At 45.9% G+C, this 13,377-nt stretch overlaps 1 protein-coding gene across 3 annotated transcripts in view; it reads left to right on the top strand.

Moving 5' to 3' along the window:
- LRRC7 (leucine rich repeat containing 7) overlaps window positions 1–13,377 on the top strand; it is a 221,302-nt gene that overhangs the window by 78,764 nt on the left and 129,161 nt on the right. For all 3 annotated transcript variants that reach the window (XM_040360720.1, XM_040360719.1, XM_040360721.1), the window contains exons 8-9: window positions 367–511; window positions 6,816–6,888. In XM_040360720.1, the coding sequence (XP_040216654.1) occupies window positions 367–511; window positions 6,816–6,888 (218 nt within the window). The remainder of the gene's footprint in view (window positions 1–366; window positions 512–6,815; window positions 6,889–13,377) is intronic.

Here is a 13,377-nt window from a genome sequence, read left to right as displayed (position 1 = left end):
AGCGTTTGACAGGCGGTGAGGAGGCGGTGTAACTGCTTGAACCCAACACTACCGCACTGCAACTGTGTGCTTGCAGAGAAGCCCCATTCATTTGAATGGGTTGTACTCACCGGGTGTTATACCCGCTGAAAGCACAGTGGGTACAACCATGGCATGTGTACACCCACAGTCACCGCCTTGGCAGCTAAATGGGGAGCGGCTGTGGGAGGTGGTAAAAACATGGCTCAGCCATGGGGCTTTACCACTCCTCAACCACTCCTGTGAACGAGTACTAGCATGGCTATAGTTGTCTTACGGTAGGACGAAAATAAATTGTTGTAAATTTGCCCATGTGCGTAGCTAAAAAAATTGTCTGTCTGTAACAAGTCTATAGGAAAATTGAAACACCTCATCTACCTGGACATGTCCAAGAATCGGATCGAGACCATAGAAATGGAAATATCCGGATGTGAATGCATCGAAGACCTTTTACTGTCCTCCAACCTCTTGCAGCACTTGCCTGACTCATTAGGTAAGAATGTGTTCATTGGTCGATCGCTGTTTGTTGCTGTGAGCGTTCCAGAACTTTCTGTAGATGTGTGACCAATGTGCTGCTAATTCCAGAGCCCGGATCAAAGTTGTACTCATAGGTGTGCACCTCAAAGCTCAAACACACATGCCTTGCTCTGTAGCCTCAGCTCAGGGCCGGGACAAGGGGTGGACAGGAGGGGGAGGCTGCCCCAAGCACTGTGGTATCATGTAAGATGTGAGATGTGGGGGGGGGGCACAAAGAGATTGGGGGGGAGGAGATTTGTGTTGGGTGGGGAAATTGGGGGTAAGGATTGTTCTAGGAGGAGAAATTGGGAGGCTCCATCCATCCCCTCCCCTGATCCCATCCCTGCTCCATCCACCCCCGATCCCATCCTGGCTTCATCCATTCCCCAATCCCATCCCAGCTCCGTCCTCCACCCCCATCCCAGCTGCATCTATCCCCCCCATCCCAGCTTTATCCACCACCCCCCAATTCCATCCAAGCTCTATCCACCACCCCATCCCAGCTCCATCACAACCCCATCCCATCTTGGCTCTAGCCATTCTCCTGATCCCATCCTGGCTCCATCCCCCCCCGATCCTATTTCAGCTCCATCCATCCCTCTGATCACATCCAAGCTCCATCATTTTCCCTCATTCCATCCTAGCTCCATCCATTCCCCAATCCCATCCCGGCTCCATCCTCCACCCCCATCCCAGCTGCATCTATCCCCCCCATCCCAGCTTTATCCACCACCCCCCAATTCCATCCAAGCTCTATCCACCACCCCATCCCAGCTTCATCACAACCCGATCCCATCTTGGCTCTAGTCATTCTCCAGATCCCAACCTGGCTCCATTCATCCCCCGATTCTATTCCAGCTCCATCCATCCCCCAATCACATCTCGGCTCCATCCACCACCCCATCCCAGTGCCATCCATTCCCCTGATTCCATCCCGGCTCCATCCATTCCCCAGTTTCCATCCCGGCTCCATCCATTAACCTAATTCCATCCTGGCTCCATCCACTCCCCTGATCCCATCCTGGCTCCATACCCCCCCCGATCCTATTTCAGCTCCATCCATCCCTCTGATCACATCCAAGCTCCATCCATTCCCCTGATTCCATCCCGGCTCCATCCATTCCCCTGATTCCATCCCGGCTCCATCCATTCCCCTGATTCCATCCCGGCTCCATTCATTCCCCTGATTCCATCCTGGCTCCATCCATTCCCCGGCGGGTAGGAAGGCTGCCGCTCCAGGTGAGCACACTAGAACAATCAATGTCCACTCAGAAACCAATGGGTGCCGGCAATGCACGGGATATGCAAAAGAAGAAAGATATGGACAGCCGCACTCCAATTTCTTAAAAAGACGTGCCCTTTATTGGGTAAAGGAAAAATGCACTACAGGTATCAGCACACAGTGGGAAAAACACCTGATGCGTTTCGCATTGGATATCAATGCTTAGTCATAGCTTAGTCTTCGAGAAAAATGGGCATTAAAAATTTAGAACCTGCTCTATTTTTTTCTCGTCATTTTTCACGACGTCGTTTTTTTCGTCGTGGGGGGGATGGACGTGAAAAAGTTTTTTTCGCCGTGAAAACCGGTCGTGTGTAGGCTTTAACGACAGGGGGAAAACACGCATGCTCAGAAGCAAGTTATGAGACAGGAAATCAGCATAATCAGCCCAAAGGGTGGCGCCATTTTTTTTTTTTTTTCATGACATGAATAAAGGTTGTGTGTACGCGGCATTAGGCTCCATGAAAACTAGCAATGTTTTTGAGCACCTAGAAGCTGATATTAGAAGCTACATAGTGTTATCCTATGTTTCCATGCACCAGGGTTGCCAACTGCCAGTAAATTTACTAACAGTTTGTAAAAATCGATGATTTTTTTACAACTGCCAGTAAATATCAGGAGCTGATAATTTCATGCTGTGTTGACTTTTTAAGTGTAAATCAAGCAAATTAACCTGTCCTAGCTATGACTAAGCATTAGTTGTTAATGCGAAACGCGTCAGCTGTTCATCCCACTGTATGCTGTTGTATGCTGTGCATTTTTTCCTTTTTAAAATAAAGAGCACGTCTTTTTTCAAAGGACTTTTTGGAGTGCGGCTGTCCATCTATTCTCTCATTTGCTTAAATTAACCTGTTATAGGTATTGTCAGTTTTTTTTTTTAAATCATGTTTATACTGTTCAAATATTCACTGTGTTAGTTTTCGATAGAAGTTCTGTAATTCTCAGGTTGCCAATTAACCACTTAAGACCCGGAACTTTAGGCAGCTAAAGGACCCGGACAGTTTTTGCAATTCGGCACTGCGTCGCTTTAACTGACAATTGCTCGGTCGTGCGACGTGGCTCCCAAACAAAATTGGCGTCCTTTTTCCCCCACAAATAGAGCTTTCTTTTGGTAGTATTTGATCACCTCTGCGGTTTTTATTTTTTGCGCTATAAACAAAAATAGAGCGACAATTTTTAAAAAAAATGCAATCTTTTTTACTTTTTGCTATAATAAATATCCCCCAAAAATATATATAAAAATTTTTTTTTTCCTCAGTTTAGGCCGATACGTATTCTTCTACCTATTTTTGATTAAAAAAATCGCAATAAGCGTTTATCGTTTGGTTTGCGCAAAATTTAAAGCGTTTACAAAAAAGGGGATAGTTTTATTGCATTTTTATTATTTATTTATTTTTTACTACTAATGGCGGCGATCAGCGATTTTTTTTCGTGACTGCGACATTATGGCGGACACTTCTGACAATTTTGACACATTTTTGGAACCATTGTCATTTTCACAGCAAAAAATGCATTGTGCATGTGAAAATGACAATTGCAGTTTGGGAGTTAAACACAAGTGGGCGCTGATGGGGTTATGTGTGACCTCATATGTGTTTACAACTGTAGGGGGGTGTGGCTGTAGGTGTGACGTCATCGATTGTGTATCCCTATAAAAGGGATCACACAATCGATGACGCCGCCACAGTGAAGAACGGGGAAGCTGTGTTTACACACAGCTCTCCCCATTCTTCAGCTCCGGGGACCAGCAGCGATCGGGTCTGCTGGTCCCACGGTCCCGGAGCTTCGGACCAGGTCGCGGGCGCGCGCCCCCGACCCCTGGCTGGGTACTAGCACAGGACGTACCTATACGTGCATGTGCCCAGCCGTGCCATTCTGCCAACGTAAATGTGCAGGAGGCGGTCCTTAAGTGGTTAAAAATGTCAGTAAATTTTCCATGTTTTGTCAGTAAAAAATGCTGCGGGAGGTTGGCAACCCTCTCATGCACACTAAATTAGGCTATTAGCTTTTTTTTTTTGAGCTTCAGGCTCCATTCACACCAAGTCGCTCCCGGGCCACGGGCGGAATTGCAGCGATTCTGCCCGCAATTCCCGAATCGCCGCAAAATGTGTCGCTGTGCTTTGCGATCCCATTTCTTTTTCAATGGGACTCCCAATCGTAGCGTGATTTTGCCCCCATTATCGACTGAAAAATGGCGGCAAAATCACGCAAACAAAATCGTGGGACGCCTCTCGCCCCCAAAAAATAATAAATCCGGAACGCGCGTGATCTGGAATGCCTAGGTGTGAACGGAGCCTCAGCGTCTAGGGGCAGGCAAATAATTTGTTTTTTGTAGAATTTCTTGGAGCGCTTTTCCAGCAGAAACCCTAAAGCTCCTAAACACTACTAATAGCATTTTTTTCGCTTTTTTTTTTTTCCTTTTACTGCAAAAACCCTAATAAAATGCTAACGTTTCTAAATGCTCTACTACAAAAAGCTACTACCAGCGTTTTTTTTTTTTTTTTTTAATCCAGCATTTTTTATTTATTTTTTGGCTTAAAAAAAAAAACGCTAGTGTGCATGGAGCCTAAATGCAGGGAAAAGTGATGAAAGAGGCATTAAAGTTTTTTATACTTTCCGGATCACTTTTCCCACATTTAGAAAAGCGTAACGCAAGAGTGCCAGTGTGAAGGCAGTCTAAAGCCTCGTACACACGATCGGTTTTTCCGTGGACAAAACGTAGGACTTTTGATCCGAAGGGCGTTGGCCAGGAACTTGTCTTGCATACAAAACAGCAAAGAATTGTTGGCCAACAAATACGAAACTACGTTACTGTTTTTTCAGCTCTTTAGCGCCACCCTTTGGGCAACTTCTGCTAATGTTGTATTATGGTGTTCATTGCTTCTGAGCATGCGTGTTTGTACTTTGGAGCTTTGTCCGATGGACTTGTGAACACGCGATCGGAAAATCCGACAACACACAATTGTTGGCGGACAATTTTAAAGCATGCTATCCCACATTTGTCCGCGGAAAATCTAACAACTATTGTCCGATGGAGCGTACAAACAGCCTGTCATCACACGATTCCCATCGGATAATCCGATCGTGTGTATGAGGCTTTAGGTTCCTTACATATGGGGCCATCTAGGAACCTTTCCTAGCGTTTTAGTGCGACTGGGATGAACATGTGCAGCGTCCAACCCCACTACAGGCAGCCTGTCAGTCTATGCAAGCTGTGGCTGGAAGGGGCGGAGTACTGTACCAAGTGGTACCTGTGTTTAGGGCACTGTGCATTCTTAAGGCCCATACACACGATCAGACTTTTTGACAACAACGGTCCAACGGACGTGTTTGATCGGACAATCCGACCGTGTGTACGCTTCATCGGACAATTGTTTTCTCCTTTTTACCGTACAAATGTTCGCTGTGAATTAGAGCTGCATGATTCTGGCCAAAATGAGAATCACAATTTTTTTGCTTAGAATGAAGATCACGATTCTCTCATGATTCTCACGGCGTAAAATCTTTTACATTTATACAAAAAAAATGGGCTAACTTTACTGGCTATTTATTTTTATTTTTTTAATTCATTAAAGTAATTTTTTCCCAAAAAATTGCATTTAAAAAGACTGCTGCGCATATACAGTGCAACATAAAATATTGCAACAACCGCCATTTTATTCTCTAGGGTCTCTACTAAAAAAATATATAATGTTTGGGGGTTCAAAGTAATTTTCTAGCAAAAAAAAAATAATGATTTTAACTTGAAAAGAGCTGTCAGAAAAAGGTTTGGTGTTTAAGTAGTTAAACGTTCCTAATTTACATACAGAAGTTTATTCCTTTGATGTGATACAATGTTTAGACTTAACTTTCCACTGATAAAGAATGTTTTCAAAACTTGGCAGGCTGCCCAGACTTGGCAGATTGTCCAGACTTTGGCCCCTTTCACACGTACGGACCGTATGTCCGCTTTTTCATCCATCCGTTGCGGATTAAAAAGGGACATACATTGGTCCCTATGTGATTGCGGGTGTCAGCGGATGACCATCCGCTGACACCCGTAATCACCCACCTCCGCAAAGCTCTGATTTTTCGGACGGAAGAAAACCCTATTTTTCTTCCGTCTGGTGGATCTGATCAGGTGAACACGGACATACGTTCCGTGTTCATCCGATCCCCCATAGGGGAGAGCGGAGGAAAGACAGGGCGGTCCCTGCACAGTGTGCGTGGACCGCACTGTCAGCCGACGGCTCAGCGGGGATTTTACGGAGGATCCCCGCTGAGCTGACGGACACACGGAGGCGGATCATTACTGATCTGCCCGTGTGAAAGGGCCCTTTGACTTTTGGCTGAGAGCAGAGACTAAATTCTTTGCATACCAAAGTGCAGAGAGAAAATTATTTTCATGTCAAAGATCATGAAACCCTGTGTCAAGAATCGCAACGGGAAAAAGATCGCGATAACGATTCTTGACGATTAATCGTGCAGCTCTACTGTGAATGCTCTCAAACTTTTCGGGAACAAATGTCCGATGGAGCATTACCACGATCCTGTGTACACAAGTCCATCGGACTAAAGTCCAAATTCCAAACACTCATGCTCAGAACCAATGCTAAAGATCACACAGCAATAGCAGAAGTTGCCCAAAGGGTGGCGGTAAAGAGCTAAAAAAACATGTGGTTTGGTGAAAGTTGGCTGAAAAAGTTAAAGGCCAACGCCAAAATCCACGGGAAAGTCCGATCGTGTGTATGAGGCTTTAGGAAGATTCAGAGTGCAGAAGGCCGGCTTTCTAGACCTTTGCCCCTGAAGGCACAGGGCCATAGAGTCTAACAGGCTGGGCACTGCACCTGTCCCTCCTGGCTGCACTAAAACGCCATGCGGTAGGCATTACTCCTAGACAGCCCTGTGTGCAGGGGGGCCGCCGTGGGCAATATTATACTGACAATTGCTGAAAGTTTCAAAAATTGCCCTATTTGTTGTCATTGCTACATCTCACTACAGGACAACTCTTGTATTCTGCCAGGTCTCCTGAAAAAACTTACAACTCTGAAAATAGATGACAATCAACTTGTAGCACTACCAAATACGATCGGAAAGTGAGTATCTTCCTCCTCATCAATGTGTATGTATCATGTATGGAAAGCCAAAACTTTTTACTTCTGTTTGGAATAGCATTAAAGTAGATGTAAACACAATGTAGAGTATAATAATTCCTATCATCTGTGCCCAGTCTTGCTACACAGAGTTACTCCAGCTCTGAGCAATCCTCTTTTATTGTTCAGTGAAAATTAACAGACTTCCTGTCTAAATAAAAAGTCCTTTCCTCTCTCCTTGCTTTGAGTGACAGGTTATTTACATATCTAGCTTGGACATGTTTATCATATGTTATGTTTATCATAATATGAGGTGATCCACAGTTCATTGTATATTACCAGGATGTGTTATGTGGGGGAGGGGTGGATTTCTCACTTTTTATACTGTGGATCACCTCATATTATGAAAAAACATAACATAACATATGATAAACATGTCCAAGCTAGATATGTAAATAACCTGTCACTCAAAGCAAGGAGAGAGGAAAGGACTTTTTATTTAGACAGGTTTTTATCTGGGAGTCTGTTAATTTTCACTGAACAATAAAAGAGGATTGCTCCGAGCTGGAATAACTTTGTGTGGCAAGACTGGGCACAGATGATAGGAAAGCTTATTCTCTACATTGTGACATCAAAAAAAATGTTTGGGTTTACATCCACTTTAAGATTGGTTAAGATCTTATCCCCCCCCCCCCTTCATGACCAGGCCATTTTTTTTGTTGCTATTCGGCACTGCGCTACTTTAATTGGTAATTGCGCGGTCATGCAATGCTGTACCCAAATAACATTTATATAATCTGCAGAGACGCATTGCCAGCAGTATTAACCCTTTTTCGGCTGCTAGCGGGGGTTAAAACTGCACCGCTAGCGGCCGAATACCGCCACAATTCCGCTGCAATTCCGACGGTATATACTCAGCCCCGTTTAAAGAAATTTGGGGGCCCCAAGCACCCCCCCCCCCCACACGCGAAGCCTACGTTAGCGCTACACTAATTTTTTACACCCATGTTCTTACTCCCCCCCCCCCCACCGTCCCTATGTTTTCCTATTCTCACCTCCCTTTCTTCCCTGTAGACTGCCGCTGTAGCGTAGCTGAGCTCCTCCTTCTCCTGTCAGTCCGGTGTTCTATCATTATGAGTCCCCGGTCCCCTATCAGATAGTGCCCAGGCCGGGTACCGCGCGGTACAGGAGATCCAGTTTCCTGTGTTCCCGGCCGGACTGAAAGGAAGTGAGCACATGTAGGTAGATTCACGTACATTGGCCTAAATTTAGGACAGCCTAGCCTAGCCTTTTTAGGCTACACCGCCGTAAATTAGTTAGGCTAGTAGTGATTCACAATCTACTTACCTGCTAATCTACGGCGGTGTAGCCTAAAACGAGCGGGCGTAAGGGCGCCTAATTCAAATGACTTGGAGGGGGGTGTGTTGTATGAAAATGAGGCTTGACCTTTTTGACTCTGCGCATGCGCCGGGCGACTACATTTCCCAGTGCGCATTGCGGCTAAGTACGCCGTACGGGCCTATTGATTTCGACGTGGACGTAAACGACGTAAATCCTGATTCGCGGACGACTTACGCAAACGACGTTAACATTTCGAATTTTGCAGGGGGAACGGCGGCCATACTTAACATTGGCTAGGCCACTAGAGCATAGCTCTAACTTTAGGCGGCCTATCCCTTACGGAAACTACGTAATTCGACGGCGTAGGCCTGACGTACGTTCGTGAATCGACGTATCCCCTCATTTACATAATCTACGCCGGCCGCAATGGAAGCGCCATCTAGCGGCCATCAGAAACATTGCAAGCTAAGATAGGCCGGCTTGCGCCGTTCTATCTCAGCTTTGTTTAAGCGTATCTCTGTTTGAGCATACGCTTAAACAAACGCCGGCGTAGATTCAGAGTTAGGTCGGCTTATCTACTGATAAGCCGGCCTAACTCTTTGTGAATCTACCTATCAGTGTGCACTTCCTGTCAGTCTGACCGGGAACAGGAAACTGAATCTCCTGTACCACGCGCGGTACCCAGCTGGACTGACAGGACTCCAGGAGGAAGGGAGAGGAGCTCGGCCATGCTACAGCCTGGGAAGGGGAAGTTTGGGGCCCCAGGCTAGCTTGGGGCCCCAAGCAATTGTTTGTTTTGCTTGTCCTGTAGCGACGGGCCTGGCTATACTGTCAGCGCACCTCCCACCCCAGTGTGAAAGAGGCCTTAGGGCATGCCCCCCCCAGAGATCCCCTCTTAGACAACTGTCACCAAAACAGCTTTTCACATTACGGGATATCCCCTCACCTTCTATCCTGATAACGTTTTGGACTTCCCATCACTTTCTGAACCAAATCTCAGGACTGGCTGGACAGAAATATAAATTCCTTGGCAGGTAAAACGGCTGCAATATATGTATTTCATCTGCGTGTTTAGCTGTGTGCCTGGAGTGCAGCATTAATGGAGTGGCCCCTTTGTCCTCTGTCCACTTTCCATCATTTGATGTGCTTTCCTTTATTTCTGCGGGGGGGAATATTTCAGCGTAACACGACGCTGTTGAAATAATGTTCTCTCTGCTGATAGCATCAGAGGTTCAGTTCCCGAACCCAGCGACCGCACGCGGGAGATAAAAGCCGCGCAGAAAAGAGACGGACCTTCCGGAACAATCAAAAGCTTCTTGCAGATCCCCAGAGCAGTTTGTGTTTTGATACATTGTAAAAAAAATAGAAAAGAACGGCGCTCACATTATGCCCTCCGCCATACAGCCCGCCGCGGCGGGAGGCTTTTAATTCTGTTCGCATTCGGCGATAGAAATCCATAATAAACAGCGGATGATTCCGTACACGGGCTGCATACATTCCGCGCTGTCAGTCTGACTTAAGCCGCCTCTTATTGGGTTGTTTATGTAAAGTTGGGGAATTGATTTACCGTAAATTCATATTGAAAATCTAAATTTTAATATACATTCTGCACAGATATACTATTTCCATATATTTATTTTTTATTGCTGTTTATGAGTTTATTATATCCAAGTGTCAGTGTTAATATCGATTCTTCATTGATCTTACTAACTTATTGATTGCCGTTGCTACATGTGAATATATTTCAATCTGGGGTTATTTTTATTTATTTTTTATCTTACCAGCCTTTTTGTTGGGATATAAACTTCTGCAGGGAATGTGACATTAACCACTTAAGCCCCGGACCATATTGCTGGTCAAAGACCAGAGCACTTTTTGCGATTCGGCACTGCGTTGCTTTAACTGACAATTGCGCGGTCGTGCGACGTGGCTCCCAAACAAAATTGGCGTCCTTTTTTCCCCACAAATAGAGCTTTCTTTTGGTGGTATTTGATCACCTCTGCGGTTTTTATTTTTTGCGCTATAAACAAAAATAGAGCGAGAATTTTGAAAAAAATAATAATATTTTTTACTTTTTGCTATAATAAATATCCCCCAAAGATATATATAAAAAATAAAAAATAAATGTTCCTCAGTTTAGGCCGATACGTATTCTTCTACATATTTTTCGTAAAAAAAATCGCAATAAGCGATTATTGATTGGTTTGCGCAAAAGTTATAGCGTTTACAAAATAGGGGATAATTTTATGGCATTTTTATTAATATTTTTTTTTACTAGTAATGGCGGCGATCAGCGATTTTTTTTTTCGGTACTGCGACATTATGGAGGACACTTCGGACACTTTTGACACATTTTTGGGACCATTGGCATTTTTATAGCGATCAGTGCTATAAAAATGCATTGGATTACTATAAAAAACGCCACTGGCAGTGAAGGGGTTAACACTAGGGGGCGGGGGAAGGGGTTAAGTATGTTCCCTGGGTGTGTTCTAACTGTAGGGGGGTGGGACTCACTAGGGGAAATGACTGATCGCTGTTCATACATTGTATGAACAGAAGATCAGCATTTCTCTCCCTGACAGGACCGGGAGCTGTGTGTTTACACACTCAGCTCCCGGTTCTCGCTCTGTAACGAGCGATCGCTTGTGCCCGGCGGTGATCGCACCCGCCGGGCACGCGTACGGGAGTCGTGGGCGAGCGGGGGCGTGCGCGCGCCCCTAGTGGCCTGCGTGAGAGCCGACGTTATATTACGTGCTCTCGCGGCTGGTCGGCAAGCGGTTAAGGCCCCTTTCACACAGGGCAGATCAGTAATGATCCGCCCCGTAAACCTCCGCTTGCTCAGCGTGGATCGCTCCGTTGATCCCCGCTGAGCTGGCGCATGACAGGGCGGTCCCCGCACACTGTGCAGGGACCGCCCTGTTTTTTCTCCGCTCTGCCCTAGGGAGGGATCGGATGAACATGGACCGTCTGTCCGTGTTCATCCGATCCGATCTGCGGACGGAAGGAAAAATGGGGTTTTCTTCCGTCTGCAGAATCGGATCATCGCGGAGGTGGGCGAGATCGGGTGTCAGCTGATGTTAATCCACTGACATCCGCGATCTCATAGGGACCAATGCATGTCCCTTTTTCATCCGCAAACGAATGGATTAAAAAGCAGACATAGGGGCGGATCCACAAAGATCTGCCCCGGCGCAGCGTATAAGAGATACGATACGCCGCCGTAACTTACTTCTCTTTGGTTCGAATCCATAAAGATTTCACCCTATAAGTTACGGCGGCGTAGTGTATCTCTCGGGGCGTAACGCCGCCTAATTCAAATCGGCGAGTAGGGGGGCGCGTTTCATTTAAATGAAGCGCGTGCCCGCTCCGAACGAACTGCGCATGCGCCGTCCCTAAATTTCCCGCCGTGCATTGCGCTAAATGCTGTCGCAAGGACGTCATTGGTTTTAACGTGGACGTAAATTACGTCCATCCCGATTCACGGACGACTTACGCAAACGAAAAAAAAAAATTCAAATTAAACGTGGGAACGACGGCCATACTTAACATAGCAGGTTTAACTATACGCCACAAAACAGCAGCTTTAAATATACGCCGGAAAAAGCCGACTAGAGACGACGTAAAAGAATGCGACGGCCGCTCGTACGTTCGTGGATCGTCGGAAATGGCTAATTTGCATACTCGACGCGGATTACGACGGGAACGCCACCCATCGGACGCCGAAGAATTGCATCTTAGATCCGAAGGCGTACGAAGACGTACGCCTGTTGGATCTAACCCAGATGCCGTCGTATCTTGGTTTGAGGATTCAGAACAAAGATACGACGCAGGAAATTTGAAAGTACGCCGGAGTATCAGTAGATACGCCGGCGTACTCGCTTTGTGGATCTGCCCCATAGGGTCCGCATGTGTGAAAAGGGCCTTAGATTACAGATTAAAGGGGCTGTAAAGGAACAACTTTTTTTTTCATAATAAGCATCCTTTACCTGCAGACATTCCTCTTTTCACTTCCTCATTGTTCGTTTTCGCTCAGAAGTTGATTTATTTCTTCTCTGTTCTGTTTACTTCCTGCTTGTCTGATTGTTACTGACCACCGTGAAGGGAGGCTTTACTGCGGTGGTCAGTGACGTGCTCACCCCCTCCTGGGAACTACATCTGTGCGGCAGGACGCTCTCTACGTGTTAGAGACTTCAAGGAGGTGTGAATTACTGGGCGTGCCGCAATGCATACTGGGAAATGTAGTTCTTACATGAACGAGCGCCGCAAACCAGGAAGTGAATGAGAGAACAGAAACTAGAATGCCGGAGGTGATATAGATGAAGGAATTTAATAGGTATTTACTTGTTTTTTAACAGAATCATTACACTATTCTGTCTGTCTACCTTGCAGACATTAATTTTAGGCGGAGAGCCTTGGAAATACTCGGAAAGGCACGGGGACAGCTCGGCTGAACTCAGAAAACCTTAGAAAGGTTCGGGAACGGAGTATTTCCAAATGGCTCCAGCGCCCCCCGCACCTCTGGCCAAATGTGGTACTGCACGCCCCATTAACTTGAATTCTGCTCGTATTGCGAGACGAGACAACACTCGCAAACCATAATTTTTTCTAAAAAAGTTGCTTATTATTCAAAATGCTCATTAACCGCGTTACTCGTAAACCAAGGTTCCACTGTCGTTCCCATTGTGTACAGTGGTTTCTAGACAGGGATTTTTTTTGTCTACTCAGGCAAAGGTGCATTTTGCTGACCCCCCCAAACACAGACACACAGTTTTCTAGTAAAATATAAAAGACTGCGAATGATCAGAAACGATAAACAGCAAAAAAAAAAGCCTTTGACATACAAAAACCTTCGTCCAAATTTTTGTTCATCGGTTCTGATTTGCTGTGAAACGAGGTGAATTGGACAGTCGTTCACCTGATTTTCTTATAATGTGTACCCTACCTAATACAGTGATCAGTGCTAAAAATATGCACTGTCACTGTACGACACTGGCAGGGAAGGGGTTAACATCAGGGGTGATCTAAGGATTAACTGTGTGTCTAGGGAGTTCTTTCTGACTATGGGAGAGGTGCTTTTACTACTTGAAGACATAGGGCCAGATTCTCAAAGGCGTTACGACGGCGCAACACCATTAGCGCCGTCGTAACACC

This window comes from Rana temporaria, chromosome 7 (assembly GCF_905171775.1).
Source record: "Rana temporaria chromosome 7, aRanTem1.1, whole genome shotgun sequence".
Taxonomy (NCBI): Eukaryota; Metazoa; Chordata; class Amphibia; order Anura; family Ranidae; genus Rana; species Rana temporaria.
This window is presented reverse-complemented; position numbering and strand designations above follow the sequence as displayed.